Source organism: Mus caroli, unplaced genomic scaffold (genome assembly GCF_978045245.1).
Source record: "Mus caroli unplaced genomic scaffold, Mus_caroli_1 scaffold_2, whole genome shotgun sequence".
In the NCBI taxonomy this organism is placed as follows: Eukaryota; Metazoa; Chordata; class Mammalia; order Rodentia; family Muridae; genus Mus; species Mus caroli.
Genome location: NW_028227257.1, coordinates 115,800,356 through 115,820,916, shown reverse-complemented (window position 1 = coordinate 115,820,916; position 20,561 = coordinate 115,800,356). Strand labels below are relative to the sequence as shown.

Sequence of the window (20,561 nt, the reverse complement as noted above, 5' to 3'; positions counted from 1 at the left end):
TGACTGTGATATTTGTGTATTAGTAAAAGGATGTAGGGTATTCTGCAAATTAGAACAAGAGATAAATGTGAACTATTGAGGTGACCAGCTACAGAACCACAGGTTATATGTCATCATTATTAATATTTTTAAGTTGCATAGATGAAATCCAGTGTTGAAAAGATCTTTCTGAATCCAGTTTTGTCTTCTGCTTTTGGCTGTGCTGAGGAGTAAACCCAGGATTTCAAGCAGACAGAACAACTTTTTCTTTAAGTCAGGGTCTCGCTACATGTCACAGTCTGGACTTGATCCCATGAGCACTGAAGCTCTAAATATGTGTCCCCAACCCTGCAGATCCACTCCCAGCATCTTTCCATATCTCATGGTGACTGAAGTAAGTGCTTAAAGTTTCACATTTAACAAAACCCCATAGCCATGTAAAATCACACAAGAACACAAGTCTATTTTTTAATAAGGTTTAATTTTAACTAATAAGTTTAAAGTCATGAGTGTAATAGGAATCCAAGTTTTCACTAATTTGCAATGTGTGACCTATTTTTTTTTTGTAACCCACAGGTGAAATCTTCTTTTCACCATGATTTGTTGTCAGCCTTGTGATCTCTCTCTCTCTCTAATCATTCTCCTTTGCATCCTTCTTCTGTAGTTTAACAAATGACACACAGTTTGGCTAAACAGCCATCCTAGCACAGTAATGCTTCAGCTTGCAAGGAAGGACCCCCCTGTTGAGCTGGTAGAACTCCACCAGCTGGATGAGGTCTGTGAACTTCGTATGGCCATCATCCAGAGTATGGAACAGCTCACCATCATCTTCCACCTTCAAGAGAAGAAGCAACAAACTAATAAGAGGAAAGCCCAATGAACAAATAAGCAAAAACATTAAATAAAACAGAGAAGGTTATCAATGTCCCAGAAGAGCAAGTATAGGTAGTCCTCTGCATACTATGTGTTCATAAGCCTAAATCAACAAGTATATAAAACTAAGGACAATGAGAATAGCATTGTGCTTACTCTCCCTGGCATCACTTGCATTCAAATGCAGTGTCTCCTCTTTGAGTAAGCAGTCTGGCTCTTTCTTCTTCTTCTTTTAAAAAGATTTATTTATTTATTTATTTATTTATTTTATTAGATATTTTCTTCATATATATTTCAAATGCCTCTTACCTTTCCTAGTTTCCTCTCAGACAGTGCCCTATACTCCCCCCATCCTGCTCCCCAACCCACCCACTCCTGCTTCCTGTCCCTGGCATTCCCCTGTACTGGGACGTATAATCTTCGCAAGACCAAGGGCCTCTCCTCCCACTGAAGGCCAACTAAGCCATCTTCTGCTACATATGCAACTAGAGAAACAATCTCTGGGGGGGGGGGGGGGCGGTACTGGTTAGTTCATATTATTGTTCTTCCTATAGGGTTGCAGACCCCTTTAGCTCCTTGGGTACTTTCTCTAGCTCCTTCACTGGGGACCCTGTGTTCCATCCAATAGATGACTATGAGCATCCACTTCTGTATTTGCCAGGCACAGGCATAACCTCACAAGAGATAGCTATATCAGGGTACTATCAGCAAAGTCTTGCTGGCATATGCAATAGTGTCTGGGTTTGGTGGTTGTTTATGGGATGGATCCCCGGGTGGGGCAGTCTCTGGATGGTCCTTCCTTCCGTCTCAGCTCCGAACTATTTATTTATTTTATATGACTATGCTGTTTCTTTTTTCAAACACACCCAAAGAGGGCATCAAATCCCGCTACAGATGGTTGTGGGCCACCATGTGGTTCCTGGGAATTGAACCCAGAACCTCTAGCAGGGCAGTCAGCACTCTTAACCGCTGAGCCATCTCTCCAGCCCCATGCAGTCTGTTTCCTTCTCAATTCTCCCACTGTTATGTATAGTTAGGATAGCACAACTATTGCCTGTTCTTGGAGAGGATTCTGTACTCTTTAATAAGCAGAAACCTACCATGGTTTTGCTTAATATTCTTTTCTCATTTTAAATTATTTTTAAATTTTATTTATCTTTTTTTTTCCTCAGGCTTTTTGGCAAGAATCGGTTCATATTTGCTGGAGTTGCTGATCATATAATTAAAAAAAAATCAAAGGATCAGGGGGGACACTTCAGACAACTATTGGAAAAGTCCAGAAAAAGGCATCTCAAGAAGAATCGCCAGCATTCCAGCAGTCTTACAAAACAAATCTCTGCTACTCCATGAGCTACTAGTATGCACGCTACACACACACACACACACACACACACACACACACATGCACACACACGCACACGCACAGGCACATGCACACGCACAGGCATGCAGCAGCAATGCAAGAGAAACATGAAAGAGGGCTGTGCCAAAGATGCTTCTTCGTGTTCTAAGAGTAATTTAAATGCGTACCAGTGGTACAGTGCCTGCGACTTCGTCTGGCTAAAATGAAGTTAGCAGGAAACATCAACAAAAGCATGGATTTTTGAGAGGAGGAAGGAGGCAAAGGTGATTTTCAAGCACTGCTTTTTAAAAAATCTGTTAGTGACATTCATGGAAGGACTTCTTAGTGGCCTTTTAACAATAGGTGGCATGAGGTCTATACAATATCGCTAAATCACATTTTGTGGAAAAGGGGGAAATTTAATTTTTTACAATTCCTGTATTCCTTATATTAATTCAGGCTCATAAAACCATTTCTGCCAAACTTAACTTCAGTCAAAGCACAGGCTCCCAAATTATATTTAATAAAAGGAACAAAAGAAAACCCAAGTCTCCCAAATATGCATTAAGAGCATCTCCAGTACAAGAACCTGAAGTCACAATTACTTACGGGTATAATTTGATAGTGTTTTATCTTTTGTCCATGACTCATTGACAGTACAAAAGTTCTGGGGTTACTCTGACTATCCCGTACCAAGAAAACTCTAAAGAAAGAAAAGGAATTTCATTATGTTTCTCTGTACACTCGGCTTTCGTAGAAATACTTTTGTGTAGAAATGCAGGGAAGCATACATCTAAATGCTATCGCCGGGGCCTCCTTTACCAGGTGGTCAATGGATAAGACTCTCCAACTTGGCAAACAACAGGTAATAAACCTATGCTGCAAAACTATCATTATACTAATGGCTATAGCAGGGTAAATACACAAACCTTTGGTGAAGTTGTGTGCTCACAACTGCCAATATAATGGTAAAGTGGCATCAATAATTACTGTTATGTCCTTTGCTCACTGAGAAACTTGGCACTCTCTCATAACCACCCATCACAAAGAATGGACACTGCTATTTTGACTGACAGGGCATGACAGGCCCCCGAAAGGAGGAAATTATTTGGAATTAAATAGGGTTTTCTCTTCTTCTGCAGTGGATCCTCTTGTTTTTACCACTATAGACTCATTAGTAAGAAATGAATATATTCTAACAAATTAGTCTTGAAATTGTTTGTGAAATGTTTAGGTAACAATGTTTTAAGTAAAAGAAATACCCTAACAACGTGCACTTTAACCTTGAAGAGTCCAGCAGAAAACCTTTATAATGTCAGGCTAGACAAGCAAGATGTGGCCTAATGGCCTAGGAAAAAAGACTACCAGGCAGGGATTTGTATTTACTGGCAGTGCTGTGCAAAACCCGTTTTGTATTAATTATTGGCAAGCACACTGTGTAAATGTCCCTATGCTGACTCCAATACTAATCTCACTGTGCCTGGGCAAAGAGGCAGCCAATGTCTGAGCAAAGCATCCATTTCATGCGTTCTGTGTGAGGCTCAGAGATTACATCACTGGAGGATGGGACAAAAGGGCATTTCAGTGGTAAAGAAAGCTGCAATTCTCTTCCCTTCCCAAGAAGATCAGCACTACCACCTAGTGGGCTACTTGGCACCATCACATCTATCCAAAGAAATAAAAAAGGGAAAAAAAATTAAAAAAACCATACTAATATGTTATTCTTTCTTCAATTACTTTCTTTATTTCTATAAATACTGGACTCTGAAATTAAGAAAATTGTAATCTTCTATTATGTAAATACTTTTTTCTCTTGGTCTCTGTGAGACTACAGTTTGTTAAATTTATAACCACAAAAGATGTGCTTCCTGTAGAGAGTCATAGTCACAGCTCTTCTTAGAGTCTAGTGAAATGAGCAAATGTGCATCTTTATCTGAACATCAGCATCAAACAGCTCAATATTGTCAACACCGTAAGGCAACCTTTGCAGATGCAAGATCCCATCACCACTGTTTAAATGGATCCCGCTTTCCTTTCTCCCCTCTTCAAACATCAACACAACCCTCTCATTTGCTCTGCATTTAAGAAAAAAATCTGGCTAGAATTATACAAAGTGGATGAAATATACTAAATAAAATGGAAAAGCCTTCTGATTTAAATGCCCCATAAGTCATTTTATCCTCCTCTCTTATACTCCATAATACCCAATAAAAACAATGAGAGATATCATTAACAAGTAATTTTATAGCTATTACTATTTTAACAAAATGGCAATAAAGATATTAAGAGAAAAACAAACCAGGCAAGAATTCAAAATATTTAAGAAAAAGCTTTTCAACTAATGTATTTGCATCATGTCCAAGAAAACCAATTCAGGACAACATCATGGTATGAAATATATTTGGGAGCATATCTATTATATGTGCAAACCAAAATGTTGACATCTCAATCAGACTTGGCTGCCCCAACTCATACATTAGAGTCTGAGATGATTGAATCCACACAAATAAAGTGAATATTAATGCTAACTGGTCAAGGATAAAGTATCCTGTTATTTGGACATTTGTGCACAAATATTAAACACCAATAGAATGCAGTGACAACCACGCTTATGTAACAAAAGTTCTTCTGCTTTGTGACAAGGCACAGTCATAATTTCATAGCATGTGTTAAATAATTATCATGTGTAGGTAGAAAAAATAATCCAAACATGACCACTTAGACTGCAAATATCAGACTTACCCATCCACAGGCCCCTGCCGAATGATCAGCCGCTGAGCCTCATCTCTGGAAATTCTGTGGTGAAACCATGGCTGGGACTGATGGAGAGCTGGAGGAAGAAGGCAAAGGTTTGTCTGACATGATCCTGATTTCACTGAATGCAATCCCTGTCCCATCCCATGTGACTGTATCTAAAGGAACATCGATCTGACAGAGAGCAAACATACCCATGTTCACAGCAGAGCTCTGAGAGGGGGCACTGGGGCTTCCGTGATTCCCCAGGCGTAAACATCCTTTTTTCTGAGCAAGAAAAGGAACAAAAGTAAAACTCAACTTCTCAGATAAAATGACTCAAACCATGAACATTTGAGAGAAATGAAGCTGCTGGTACCCTCCAAGCGAGGCCTTCCTCAACAGCAACCGAAAGAGCTTCAGTGGGGTTGTCTATGACTCTGCTCTTCTGACCTGAGAAGTCCATTGCTACTAGGGAATTCTCTGATATGCTTCTCTGAAAAATAGAAACAACCAAAAATAAACATTTGAACTATTAATATACACCTCATCACTAAACTTCAGCTTTGAACTTGGCCATATGCATCCATTCTGGACTGGGATGCTGTCAGGGTCCCTGTAAGTGTCATGGTTGGCAGGGAAAAGATCCACACTAGGTGAAGAATGAAACTCTAGTTAGTACCACTTTAGCAGGCACTGGGGCAAACTGCCAGAATCAGACCTCGTGGTTTTATTTCCTCTTACACATTTTAAGCGCAGTTAAACTTTGGAAAGAGATTTCCACATGACACTCATCACAGCAATGCTTTAGGCTTAGCTATGTGGAAACTCCTGTGCAAAGTAGCAAAGCACCTGAGACCTGTACAATAAGAATCAATTCTTTGACTGACCAACAGTGCTCAGGGTCAGGGCCTAAAGAGGAAGCATAAGGATAGGCTCTATTGATGGAGGATGCAAAATACATGGGACACTTTCTCAGGTTCTAGTCACCTAGGGACTAAGCTCAAGATATTGGGGGATTCGGGAAAGCTAGCTCTATAGAATAGCACAACGATGACAGCTTGCTAGACAGCATCCAGTCTAGCTTCCTGGGTGTTCAGGCATCAGTAATTTCTCCTTTGGAGAAAATAGGCCCGTGTGTTTAACAGGTCTGGTTTCTCCAATACTTTCTCCAAGCTGTGCCTCTGACAGGGCTGCAGATGTGGCCAGTCAGAAATTTAAAAGTTAAAATATACAGAAGAGGTAAAACGGTGATCTCACATACATCCCCTAGTCCGGTGGTTATCTGCCAAGACAACTGAAGGGGATGTTGAATTCATGGACTTAGTTATTTCCTGGGAAGACAGCAAAAATGTCCATTGATCCATTACTTCATCTTTCTAATCTTTAAATTTTGCCAATTAAATGTCAAGTGCAGCTACTTATAAATACCCTTTTATTTTATGTGTTTTGTCTGCATGTATGTCTGTGCAATACATGTGTGAAGTGCCTGGGAAGGTCAAATGAGGAGATTGGATTCCCCAGAACTGGTGTTACAGAGGATTTGTGAGTCATGATTGTGGGTGCTAAGAGTCAAACCTGGATCCCGCGGAAAAGCAGCCAGTGTGCTTATCAGCTGAACCAACCCGAAGTGTACCCATTAGTCCACCCATGTTTATGTGCAAATTTGTTCACTATACTGAGTCATTGGTCTGACTTGAGGCCTCTGGCTTCTTCTACACTACCAAAGTTGTGTCCTCACCAGGACTCCTCTCAGTTATACTGTTGTTGCCCTGTGTCATGTAGGTCTTACAACTTTGGATCTGAAAAAAGGTTGGCCCCTTCACGTGTTCCAGCAGTTCAAAGATGAGGTAGATTTGGGGATGGGACAACTCAAAGCCCTGGATCTGGGCCTGTGTGGAAGCTGAGTTGGTCAGCCCGATAGCTCTCCTGCACCCACACCACCAGGGCCAGCTCTCCAGTACTGCTCTGGCTAGTCCACCGAATGCTGAAAGGCCAGTTTTCCTACTGATGACTTCAGGGCTAGCTCACTCACATCCACACCACCAGAGCCAGCTCTACTGTGCTGCCCATTCGAGGTGTGTGGCCCACAAAAGGATATAGTGTGGAACACATTGTGCCACACCACAGCTTCCATGAGGAGATGTTTTCTATGCTTTGTTCTGTTTTGGTTTTCTATGTTTATTTTCTTTTCTCTTTTCTCTTAGTGCAGAGGTTGCAAGGGCAGAGGACAGATAGGAAAACATGAGGAGATAAGTGGAATTACAGTGCATGATGGGAAAAGTCACAAGGAATCAATAAAAAGTTAAAAAAAATTAAAATTCATTACAATGGGAGGTATAATTAGGTCAGTATATATTTAGAATTTGTATTCATGTCTTGTTTTTATTCTTAATTTTAAATATACATATTCTTTCTTTAAACATAAATTTTAACTATTCAAATATAATAGTGTTGAGATTATTAGAAACATCCTTAAAATAAATTTAATTTTGATGTTTCTGAGAATTCCAGGAAATAGTGACTTATTGTCCCTGAAACTCAAAGAGTACCATGCCAAGAATTTGCAAGTACTGAGAAACTTGCTCTTTTCACTGTGTGTTATAATTCTAAATTGTATCATTGTTGCTGAGTAAGAATGCCCATGTATTATAATGAAAAAAAAAAACATGATCATCTTTGTTTTTGAAAATCTATTTCTAACATATAGTTCATCAATTCTGGCTTTACTCAGAAAGTAAAATTCAGTAGGATGATAGTTCAGATCTGTCTATAATATTAAAGTGTCTGAGCCCAAGGCAACACCACTTTTCTCTGTGGGGAGACTTGTGGGAAAGTGGGAAGCACAGAAAGAAGCCTGAGCCCCAGCTGGTACCACCAACAAGGACAGCCTAAAGAAAGAGGGTCAGAGTTTCTTTGCTAATATTTTTTTAAAACATATCCTCTAAAAATAAATCAGCTAATGCCTGGATCGTAGTTTCATTTACGGGGGTGGGAGGATTTTTATTTCACAATAAATCTCTTTTAAAAAAAAATGTGTCACCCTTCCTAATCAAGAATCTCGAAATGAGAAATGGTTGTCAAACTCTCTAGTCAAGAGCCTTGCTGGCTTCAGAAGTCAGGGAAATGATATACCAAATGTTTTCGAAGGAAACAACACACAATGGAAACCTTTAAGTTATTCTCCACTAGTTACTAGAGAAATGGAAGTCAAAGAGGGATGATGGTGGTAAAGCCAAGCCAGGCTGCATGTGGGGCCCGTCGGAGAGTACCATGTCATGCCTCTCTGAGGATTCAGCCAACCGACCGTGGTCACGTGTGAACTTCAAACAAAACGTTATCCACAAGAGAAACATTCAGGGTTTCTTTATCACTGCATCACACACCCCTGTTTATTAGCATCTGATATTTTCTCTGCAAAACACGAGAGAGGAGCGGTAGTCTTATTATGGCTCACCTCTATCCCTGAGACCCACGTGCAATCTCCTGTTTGTTGCAGGAGTTTTTATTACTGACAGCTGCTCTTTCCTGCCAGATGCTGTCTCTGTAATCTCTATTTGCTGTCACACTTTAGTTTGCCCTTCTCACCCCGTGATCTTCTGTGCCGGGCTGGGGACCAGTCGGATATGCTTTTGCTTTGCCGACCTTAATGAAAATCATCTACCTGCCCCAACCACAGAGTAACTGGTCTCGATCCTAATGATAGCTTGATCCTTATAATATCTTTACCTCCACATGCCAAGATGGGTTCTGCACTCTCAAGTTCCTGATAACATAAAAATGATGTTAGGAAGGAGACACAAACACAATCTTTTATTTTTTTTCTTCCCTGAAATATGCCAGGCAAGATCCCATGTTCATAATTATCTGGCAAATGCAAGGAGATTACAAGACAAATGGAGAACATTTTTACTTATTTGCTATGGAAACTACACCGTGGGAAAACAGTAATGCAGCCAATGTTTTCTACTGAATGGCAGGTGGTGGATGAAAAATTAATAGTTTACCTTTAGTGGACAAAGAAACGGAAGCGGAGCAGAGTTTGACAGCCTGGAAAGGTCATTTTCAGCTCGATTTCCTTCACATAGGAAAGCAATGCTGATAACATTCACAACTGGTTGGATTTCTCAAATATTTGCCTCAAATTCTCACCCATTCTTCTAGGGATGAATGGGCCTTTCCCCCAAGAAACATAGTCCACAACTGTAACAGCCTTGCCTTCTTTCCAAAGAAGAAGGGCTCTGGGACAAGCTTGGGTTTTTACAACTCACACTTTGAAATCCGATCCACCCACTCCTAGTGCAGTTTGCATAACATGTCTGTCACTCTGGGAGTTTAACTCCAAGGCACATAGTAGCAGTCACTATCCACCATTCCCATTTGAAGGAGCTGGATATATACCTAGCCCCCTCATTACAAAGAAGCCACGGAATTTCTCCTGTATTGTCATTTCGGCTCTTTCCTACAGAGCCACAGGACAGTCGAGATATGATCGTCCTCAAAGACTGTACAGTAATCCCTTTATCACGCACAGTAGGAAAACAGTGGCTAGCCAAAGTCATGCAGACAGCTTATGGTAACAGGGGTAACTGACTTGCTGTGTCTTCTCTAGGGTTCTTTTATTCACCACAAAGTAGGAGGTACAGGGATGAACTTCAGTTTAGAATGTGTAGGTCAGGGTCAGAAGTGGAGAATAGATGGAACACGGGTGAATTAACCCTGTCTCCTCACGTCAGCTAGGACCCTGTCAATAGCCCTTCTTCACATGAATCCTAACTTGGCCCTGTAAAGAACCAGGTATATTTGGCCTCCTGAAATGGCTGCTTCTGATTCTCATCTCAGGGCCAATGAAGGGGGACAGCTACATGCAGTTTAATAGCTAAGATGTTCACAGGTTATGAACTTTTCCATCATTTCTCTTCTCAAAATGTATATGTGAAAAAAGTATAGAGTATGCCTTTAGATATATAACTGAGTATTCTGTCCTTTATATGTGACTTCCTCTCAGTAGCTCCTGATTGAAAAGCAGCTAAGGAAGGGGACAGGGTGGGCCTGGCCTCTATTAAGCCTCTGATGTTTCCATAATCATGTAGGAAAGCGGGATGGACCACAGACACCAAAATAAGCAAGATGCTCCCACATCTTCTAACTCTCCATCACAGAAATTATGAACCACAAAGATAAACGTGATAAACACCGCCCTTTCTGATCACAACCCCCGCCCCATGGACAGGCCTTTATCGTGCAGACATCCAAACCTCTCTTCCTCTTTAGTCTCCATACACTACTACGGAGTTTGTCTTCCTATACATAGTGATCAATTAACACTGTAACTAAAATCTCACACACACCTTGAACGCCAGCATTTCCCACATTACACAATTTCAATAGACAAAGGTAACAGTGACCCCCATACTTGAATGTTAATGACAGTGATGAAAATGGAAAGGAGTTTGATTATAACATTTTCCTATGATTAAAAGGACATTAGACAATAATTGCCTCCAAATGCTTAGTTGCTGTTAAGACATTCATCCTAATGACTTCAGACTCTGAAAGAAATTTGCAGGGATTTAGGGAAGGATTAAGATAATAAAATTCAATATACTTTATATATATGTATATATGGATTGAAAGATAAAAGCAAGCTGACGAACTGTAAAAACATCCACCTTAAAGAAATTGCTATTACAAAATTCATTACATTCTTTAGTTTCTTATTTTAAGGCTTAGAAGAATATGATACAAAGATGAAAAGTTATCTTTCTATGACTTAAAGGGACCTAACTACAAAATTGGAGAGCTTTTCCTCTACGGTCCTATCAGGCTTCATAGCATCATTTCATGCTTCATTCCTAGAGCGGGGCACTTCATCTGCTACCTGACATGTGGGACACATGTACCTTCCTTGGTCACAGCCATGAAGAATGTATTTTAACCTCAATGGAAACACATATTTCACACTACGTCATTTGTACCACAGGCATATATGTGTGGATTTCGAACACCACCGATAACAGGAAGGACAGCAAAAGGAGCAGAAAGCAAACTTTAGGTGAGAAATATATTTTTGTGTACAGGAAATTGACGTTTTAGAGAGAGCACAATATGTGTGTATCTGTGTGTGTGTCTGTGTGTATCCGCATATGTCTGAGTGTGTGTGTATCTGCAAATGAATATTCAAGATAGAGTTGGAGAAGCAGTTCTTTACTGGCGCCATGCATGGCCTAGATTTTAGCTTCCAGTTTTGTGATTTTCTGGAAAAGCAGCAATTTTTTAAGGGCCTAGGACTTTCAAAAGTATCATTATTAAAAAGTCAGAATGCAGAAAAACCTAGATATGTATAATGTACTTTCAGGACTCTAAATAATCCTATGTTATGTGGCAATAACAATACTAAATTAACATTGAAAGGGTCTATAACTCTACAATCCAAACCAATGATTGTTAAGCCATAATCCATAATGCCAAGAAAACTATTCTGCAAACTATCTTATTATGACCTAATCATCAAATGTCCTAATGGCACAGAATGGCTTACAGACGTCTTTCAATTTGCTTTACTTTAACACATAAAATTATTGGCTTTCGTTGAATGTTTTATATTTTTTCTGTGTTTTATTTTTAATTACAGAGACTGAACATATACAAAACACAAAACTGAAACTTCTATGTAGCATAATTTGAGAACGTTTCAGAAGAATTACTGTATTTGACCACAAGGCAAATGTAAAGACACTATACATTTAGTGGACTATAGCAGTAAATAATGTAAAGTCCAGATTTGAAACCTTGATCCTTACCATGGGTGACATGCTCTGAGAATTGCAGGCGCTTCTACCTTGGTATGGATGCATATAATTCTGATACAGCTGCATGCCATACTATAGAACAGACAGAAAAAACACAAAGGTTCTCAAGTTATCAACTCACTGAATGTCAACACCTTCAACAGTCACATACTAGCGATACAAAAAAGAACTAAAACATTTTCTTTTCTATTTTTATTCATTTATCCTCCCATACATATATCCCAACCACAGCTTTCCCTGCCCCCACTCCTCCAAGTTCCCCACCATTTCCCCTCTCCCCCAGATCCATACCCTCATTTCTCCAAAGAAAAGAGCAGGCCTCCCAGGAGCATCTACCAAACACAGCACAAGATACAAGAGCAGCCACAAACCCTTACATTAATGCTCAGCAAAGAAGCCCCAGTAAGAGAAAAGGGTCCTGAGAGAAGTGAAAAGAATCAGAGATACACCACACACACACACACACACACACACAAACACACACACCCTCATGCTGTCATAAGTCCCCCCCACAAATACCAAGCCAACAGCCATAACACGTATGCAGGGGACCTAGTGCAGACCCATGCAGGCTCCACAGTCGCTGCTTCAGTCTCTGTGAGCCCCCACAAGCCCTGCCTCATTGATTCTGTGGGACAAGCTCTCCCAGTATCCATGACACCTCTGGACCCCACAAACCCACCTTCCTGCTTCCTCATGTTTCATTTCTCCATTGCTGGTGGAAGTACAAACTTATACAGCCAATACAGAAATCAAGATGGCAGTTCTTCAGAAAGTTGGGAATCCATCTCCCTCAAATCCCAACTATCCCTCTTGGGTATTTATTCATAGGGACACTCCATTCTACCACAAGGACACTTGGTCAAAGGTATTCATAGCAGCTTTACTCACAATAGCAAGAAACTGGAAACAATGTGTATAGCCCTTAGCCAAAGAATGGAGAAACGAAGTGTGGTACATTTATACAATGGTATATTACTCAGCAGGTTAAAAAAAAAAAAAAGACATCATGAAATTTGCAGCTAAATAAGTGGAATTAGAAAAAAATTACCTGAGTGAGGTGACCTAGACCCAGAAAGACAAACATGGCACGTACTCACTTGTAAGTAGATACTAGCTGTAAAGTAAGGAATAATCATGCTACAAGCCACAGACCCAGAGAGGCTAAGAAACAGGGAGGGCTCTAGGGGAGATACAGGGATAATATTTCCTTAAAACAAGTAAGCAACCAAATTTTTGAAATATTCATTTCAGTGCCATAAAAGGATACATTTTAAAAGGCAGTATTTTCACTTAGACCTGAAGCTTTTAGTACACCTTACCAGAGCAAAGCTCTAAAATTCATATTACTCCTCAGTGCCAAACTGTAGTATAAGCGTTTTGACTGATACACTGCCTGGGGCTGAAGCTGTCTTGGGAAAGATGTTATCCTTTTGAGAACAATGATTTTTTTTAAATCTTACACATCCTAAATATCACTGAGAAATTCAGTCCCTCTCATGTCTGATGGATGAATTGCATTGTTGATTAATTAAATTATAAATTTGGTCATATGTGGAAGAACCCTTCTTAGTAGTATATTATCCTTCCATAAATAATTATCTCTATGTTCATGCAGGCCTATATCTGCCCTGCTCCCCAGTGTGTGTGTGTGTGTGTGTGTGTGTGTGTGTGTGTAGTCCAGAGATCAACCTTAGATGTCGTTCCTCAACTACTGTCTTCTTTTCTTCTTTTCCTTTTTTTAGAAAACAGTCACATCCTGAGAAGTCATGAAGTAGGTGAACCTGGCTGAGCAGCAAGGCTTGATTGAGCCTGTCTCTGCCTTCCCAGCGCTGCTATTACAAATGCGTATCCTCGAGCCAACCTTGCTCACATGGGTTCTGGGGATTCCGTGTGTCTAGTGACTGTGGTCCTTCCAATGGTAAAATTGCTTCATCCGCTGAAATACTGTCCCACCCATTTTTAATTCAGGTACTCTTATGGCATTTATTTTTTACTTCATGCATCAAGTTAGTGGGGAATCACTTGGATTTCAGGCAGAGAGGGTCCATTTCTCATAAAATAAAAGACAGTAGTGTCTTTACTTTCAGGAGACAGTATCGTGGAGAATGAACTAGAAGGCTACCATGGGAAGGTGGGCCAGGATTATCAGTGTGAGGAGCAAGCATGCAAACTTTGCTGCTTTCCCCTTGAATTCACCACTTTGCTAAAGGAAAGAAAACAATAGGATGGACAGTTTTACTAATTTATTTCATCACACTCTTCAAACATCACCATTGCATGGAGCTGCAATGAACCCAAGTTAGGTCCTAGCAACTGGATTCTAACATAGGCCTCTGCCTCTTTCCTAGTACCAGCTTATGTCACAGCAATTGCCTCTGAATGGCTCCTGCAGCATCCGAGGCAACAGTGCTGAGAAACAATATGGATCTGGACAGGAAGGCATAGGCAGGCAGAGACTCTAGACTACACCATCAACTCTAAGCTGAAGATCATCAGCTCTTATCTGTTCCACTCTGAAAAGAAGAGTGACCAATGCCATAGCTACCTCCTAGAGTAGTTGATGTCCAACTATCAGATACAGGATACCTGCATCTTTGGCCTGGGAAGCCTTGAACTGGCTTCAGCATCACAGCCCAGGGCCAGAGTAGAGCTTGGGCCTCTCCCTACCTGGCTCAGTCTCTTATTTAAAAGCTGGCTTCAAGGGTGGTGGGTTTCCCTGTCTGGGTCACCTTCTTTCACATACTCTGCCTGCTTAGGCCAAGCCCTATGCCTCATGCTGTCTCCTAAGGACAAGTGTGAGCTTATGACACACTTGTCTGCCTGCCTGCACAAAACTGTTTCCTGAACTAATAGAGGAACTGGGGGTGGGGTATCCTGTCCAATATGGAAACTGAATAGAAAAGTTGAACAAGGAATCTTAACCTCAGAATGAATTCCATATCAATATTCTAGAACTGTTATGTTTCTACTGAAGACTATGTCCTTAAAGCAATTCTCACAAAGTGAATATATTTGGTAATTAAAAAAAAATGTCAGAGAGGAGTAGGAGAATTACTGCTCTCAAGATTTTGATTTTAACATGAATCCAAACCCATACTCACTTTTAAAATCCTCTATGACGACCACTTTATCCAATTATTTCTCTACTTCTAAAAATTATTACTTTAATTTCAAGTTTGAGTGACATTAATGGGGCCTAATGAGATTTATCTTCAAGCCAACAATAACTTCATAAACACAGAGGGGCTTAATTCCTAGATACACTCATTTTAGAGAACAGATACTAACCTCAAACCAACACTTTCACAAGAAGCACGCTGCTGGACCACCCTTTATTTATCAGCATTGAAAAGCCAGCTACCTACTAATAAGACGGTTTTCTTCAAAGATGTATTGTCCCCGGTCCTGGCAGTGCCTCTGTGCTGCTGGGGGTCTTTAGAAAGCATTTAACTCTGGCCGAGGGGTAGGGCATGGGTCACCTCAACATTTGCCTGTCCCACGGAGGGGCAGATAGGCACCAAACTAGGCTAGAGAGAAGCTGGCAGAGTTCTAATTGATGGAAACGGAAAGAGCTGACACTTACCCAGGATACAGCGCAATACAGAAGCCATGATTCTCTTTTCTAAGCCTCAGAGTTTCTACACTTCGTTATATAACTAGAGTATTTTCCCAAGGGGGGGAGAAAAAAAAAAGAACTTCTCCTATGCAAGCTTAGGTCGGTGTGTATGTGTGATTTTGTATGTGGATGAGCGCACATGTGTGGGCATACATGTGTTTGGAAGCCAAGGGTTCATGCCTTGAGCCTTCCTCAATTAGTTTCCACTTTGTTTTTAGATGTGTCTCTCTCATTGAGCCGCAAACTTGTAGACTTGCTAGGCTGGCCAGCCACCACATTCCAGGGACTCTTGTGCCTCTGAGTTGGCAGCAATAGAATTGCAAGCACACCACCAGTCAAAATATAGAAACAACCAAAATGGTCTATCAGTGGATAAACAAACACCAGTGGAGAGGGGTTCATATATCATTCCAGTCACAGGAGAGGTGAGCTCATAAAGGCAGCTCAAATCTGTGACTACCAAGGCCTAGGAGAAACTACATATTGAGAACACTATCTTCTTTTGAACCTCAATGGAAGTTATGGTTGTCCAACATACTGACTGTGTGAAACATTAATTGTTCATATGAACATAATTTGATGTACTCAATAAAAAACCTTGAAAACTACAGAATAAAGCTTCTCTCTGCATCTAGCATGGCATAATCCTGTTCTCACTACACTGTTATCTTCTCTCCTATCTCACCCCCATGCAGCATGCCAGGAAAGGGTTAACACATTAAAGATAGTAAGAACAGCATAACAAAGACAGGAAGGAACATGGGTCCCAAAACATAGGCCCAGTGTAAACCAAGATGGAAGCCAGTGAGCTTCCTTGGCCTCTTCCTTTTCTGCCACAGCTGAAAGAAAATGGGGGACACTAAACATTCCAAACAAGACCCAGTTTGTATTAATTTTTATTTCTGAATGCTGCAGAAAGCTGGTTTTAGTATACACTTAGTTATCTAAACCTTTCTCTGCTAATATACTAAATGATATGATACATGATAATTAGTATAACATGTGGTATGTGATATGATATAATTAATATAATATACATTATTTATACATTAGCAAATCATACCAGCTTTCAAGTATGAACTATGAAGAATGTCTCAGAATCTGCTGAAACTTCCATTTTATAAGGAAGATTTAAGAACAGTAATAATCCACATATTTTTGAACTTCAGTAGCAACGGAGAACTGACTGTATAGACAGGCCCATTCTGAGGGTTGTGCCTTTTTCAATGAACACTTTTTTTTTTTTTTTTTGTAATTTCCACAACTATTACTAACAAAGCAGTATTTTCAGAAGAAAATGGTTGGTCATTTTTATAATTAGAAAATTAAAGCTGTAACAAATTTACTGGCAAAAATAAATACTTTAAAAATAAATGTGCTTTTGAAAATTATTGTTTGCAGTTTTTATCTATTTACTTATTTATTTATTGTGTATTTGCACATGTATGAGTTCTCATATGCATATGGAGGTAAAAAAACAACCTTTTGGGTCTCTGGTGTCAAACTCAGGTCATTATGTTTGGAACAAGTTCCTTTACTTTTGAGTCATTTTAATGTCTCCTAAATATGTGTTTTCAACACAATTTGGAAGAAACCAGTCTGTGTCCTCTCTATTTTTATCTACCTTTGGAACATTCTAACTCTACTCAAAAGTTTCATCAACAAATTATACTAACAAAATTTTAATTTCAACATGGTATACAAGATATGCTTCAAAACATATTCAAAATTAAATGTGTGCACCCATTTTCAGCTCATTAAACTACAAAGCGTTAATAAAGCAGTCGCTGCTGGAAGGTGGGGGAGGGTGTCAGTGCTGTTTAAGAGTGTCGACCATGCTCCAGGGTAAAGCTACACATCTAAGAACACTCACAGAGCAGAAATTGGACTTTATGGAGGGGCTGGGGGAATATACAGCCATGGATTAGGAGAGAGGCAGGGTGGAACCAGGAAGAGTTGGGGGAGGAATGACGAATATGATCAGATGATCAAAAGATGTAGGAAATTCTCAAAGAACATACACACACACACACACACACACAAATAGAATGTAAAATAATTCCAATTAGCAATATCTAAGGGAAAATATTTTAAATAAAACTCCCTGTGGGTTTGGGGCAATTTTACAAACACAGACTAAGTTGTATACAGAAGTCCTGTCACTCAGCTACACTGGCTATATATGTGAGACCAACAATAAAAGGTCATTTCTAGAAACAGAATACCTACTTCAGGCACAAAAGACTCACAAATTAGGATAGTCACTCTATTCTCTATTCTTGGAATCAAGACAGCAGTGATTATTTTTCTTTTTCCCTTAGAGCCACATAGGTGAGGGGAGCATCTTTACATTGGAAAGTAGATGTGTCTTTAAACACAGATGTCAGAGCATCTCTCAAGCACCCACCCGTCCCAAGAGATTACCTTCAGCAGTCTAATGGCGGTCACCCAGCACGTCCTGCTCTGCTCTTCTTCTGCACAGAGCATTTTCAGGTCCCGGGGCCCTCCTGCTTTGTTAGGCTAGAAGGCCACAGCACATTATTTATTGTTAATGCATATCTTGAAGGTAACACCTGTTGAAATAAAAGCCACTAAAATTCTCCTATACATACGAGAACTCTAGCTCTTTTCAAAAGAAATCAAAAGAAACTCAAGATTACCTAAGAGGCTGAGGCTTGCTTTACTCATCTATCAAAACATTAAGCCTGTACCTTTAAGCAGAATCCATAGGGAGTTGGCGCTCCGTGTTTTTTTTTGCCTGCCAGTGACATATAAACGTGACTAGTGCTGAATTCACTGAAAAGCTGCAAATGCCGTGGTTCCTTAAAAAAAAAAAATATGTGAACATTGGCTTGGATGCACAGTTCTACAATATCTTTTGTATTTCTCATATTGCACAATTTATACCTTGGCCAAAATAACATGATCTCAAGCAAAATTCTACACCAGTCTCTCTCTCTCTCTCTCTCTCTCTCTCTCTCTCTCTCTCTCTCTCTCTCTCTCTCTCTCTCTCTCTCTCACACACACACACACACACACACACACAGTCAAAAGTAAAGAGGGTTGCCATTTTCGTAAATAACCAAGAGCTGCATACAATTTCATTTAAATTGACTAGGGGTAGTTTGTTTATAATTTTACTTCTTGTAATTGGCAAATTTCCTATTTTAAGTTTCCGGTTCTCATTAACCATCGTGTCAAACTGAAAGAGGAAAGCAGAAGCCTGCCAGGCTCGTGAAAGTGTTTCTGTCATCTCCGTGTCGAGTGGTCGCTTCTACCACAGGAGGAAATTTGGCTTCTTGAGAAGATGGGAAAAGAGAGAAAGAAAATCCTGCTTCCTTCAGATACACCCATCCCTCACATGTGTCTGTGCTGACAGCTGACTGCGTGGCCATCTTGTTCCACAAAAGGAGAGAAGCCTGCACAGAAGAGTTCAGGGAAATTACCTGGGATGGAATGTGTCTGATTGTCAGGGCAAAGGGAAATCATGAGCAGCTATTTCTTCTCAGGAAAACCCGAGAGATTTGGAGCTGGCCATAGGAAATTCCTGGGTCATAGTACTCCGTGCTAGGTTAATAGCTTGGAGAAGTGCTTAATTCTGAGGTTGACTATATAATCAAAACTGGTCCAAATGCATTTGTTCTCCAAAACCTTGCGACTAGCAGTGTGGGCACTGACCCACAGAACCAGTCTCACCTGGAGCTTGTTAGAAAGGTAAAATCTCATTGCCCACACCAGGCCCATTAAATCAATATCTGCATTTTAACCAGATCCCAGGTGGTCTCCTATACACAGTGTTTAGCAGCAGTGCTCTCTCTCTCTCTCTCTCTCTCTCTCTCTCTCTCTCTCACACCCACACACACACACACACACACACACACACAGAGAGAGAGAGAGAGAGAGAGAGAGAGAGAGAGAGAGAGAGAGAGAGAGCGAGAGAACATTAAGCATTGTGAACAACCCTGTCCAAATTGGAACACATTGTATTATCATTTACCAGTAAGCTATTACAATCAAAAGATGTCACTGTGTGCCATTGTTCCTAATCATGTACTTCTTGATGTCTTTGGAAAGTAAAGCAGAATATTTTTTTATATTTATTCACTTACCTAGATTGGGTTTTTGAGACAGGTTCTCTCTATGTAGTCCTAGATATCCTGGAACTCTCTCCAGGCTAGCCTCAAATTCACTGAGATCTTCCTGACTCTGCCTCAAAGTCCTGGGATTAAAGGCATGTGCCACTATGCCTGGCCAGAATAGACTTGATTTAAAACAAAACAAAACAAAACAAAACAAACAAACAAACAAACAAACAAACAAAAAACCTTTGAGGGGGTGGAGAGACGGCTCAGCAGTTAAGAGCATTGACTGTTCTTCTAAAGGTCCTGAGTTCAATTCCCAGCAACCACATGGTGGCTCACAGCCATCTGTAATGGGATCTGATGCCCTCTTCTGGTATGTCTAAAAACAGCTACAGTATACTCACATAAATATAATAAATCAATCTTTTTTAAAAAGAAAAAAGAAAATCATTTGTTTAAGAAAAAAACAAAATGAGGAATTAGAACATAGAAATGCTTTCTCACTGTTGTGACTTTTTAAACTATAATATATTATTCACTGACAGAAACTGATTTGATAATAAAAATGCATACTAAGAGCTATATTGATTTAGTTGTCAGAATCTATTAGTAAATGTATAGATGTTTATGTAAGAGAGGAGAAGGAAAGATGATACTTAGGGCTTTCACTCACATGTAATTCACAGTCATACCTCCTAGCCTTATAGTAGCCGTTAGTCACTCCCACACATTTACTTCACTGGAAGTGAAAATATTCAACCAAGACCTCTTCATAGGAAAAATAAGAAACAAAACCAAGATTATCAGGTAGCAGACATATTAAGGTCTAAAAAAAAAAAAAAAAAAATCACAGTGTTCTTATGTCCCCAATTTTTTCTTAGTAGGTTAATTTAGAATTATTTCCATGTGTAAATTGTGTGTGCGTACATGCATGAGTATGTATACCATGGCACGCTTGTGAAGTTCAAAGAAAGAGTAAGAGTCAGCTCTTCCCGTCCAGCATGTGAATTCAAACAATCTTGAACTCAGGTTGTTAGACTTAGCCAGTGAGCGCTGAGCCATTTCACCTGCCTGATACGTGGATTAGAAGAATAGTATTTTATCTATTGACAGCCACCATT

General features: G+C 40.0%; 1 protein-coding gene across 3 annotated transcripts in view; it reads right to left on the bottom strand.

Moving 5' to 3' along the window:
- Positions 1 to 441: 441 nt before the first annotated feature.
- The window catches only part of Grb14 (growth factor receptor bound protein 14), a 117,146-nt gene continuing 97,026 nt past the window's right edge, over positions 442 to 20,561 (bottom strand). For all 3 annotated transcript variants that reach the window (XM_021185074.3, XM_021185092.3, XM_021185083.3), the window contains 8 exons: positions 18,070 to 18,180; positions 17,783 to 17,878; positions 11,731 to 11,811; positions 5,307 to 5,423; positions 5,143 to 5,215; positions 4,937 to 5,024; positions 2,804 to 2,897; positions 442 to 814 (listed from right to left, as the gene is read on the bottom strand). In XM_021185074.3, the coding sequence (XP_021040733.1) occupies positions 668 to 814; positions 2,804 to 2,897; positions 4,937 to 5,024; positions 5,143 to 5,215; positions 5,307 to 5,423; positions 11,731 to 11,811; positions 17,783 to 17,878; positions 18,070 to 18,180 (807 nt within the window). In that variant the 3' untranslated portion in view covers positions 442 to 667. The remainder of the gene's footprint in view (positions 815 to 2,803; positions 2,898 to 4,936; positions 5,025 to 5,142; positions 5,216 to 5,306; positions 5,424 to 11,730; positions 11,812 to 17,782; positions 17,879 to 18,069; positions 18,181 to 20,561) is intronic.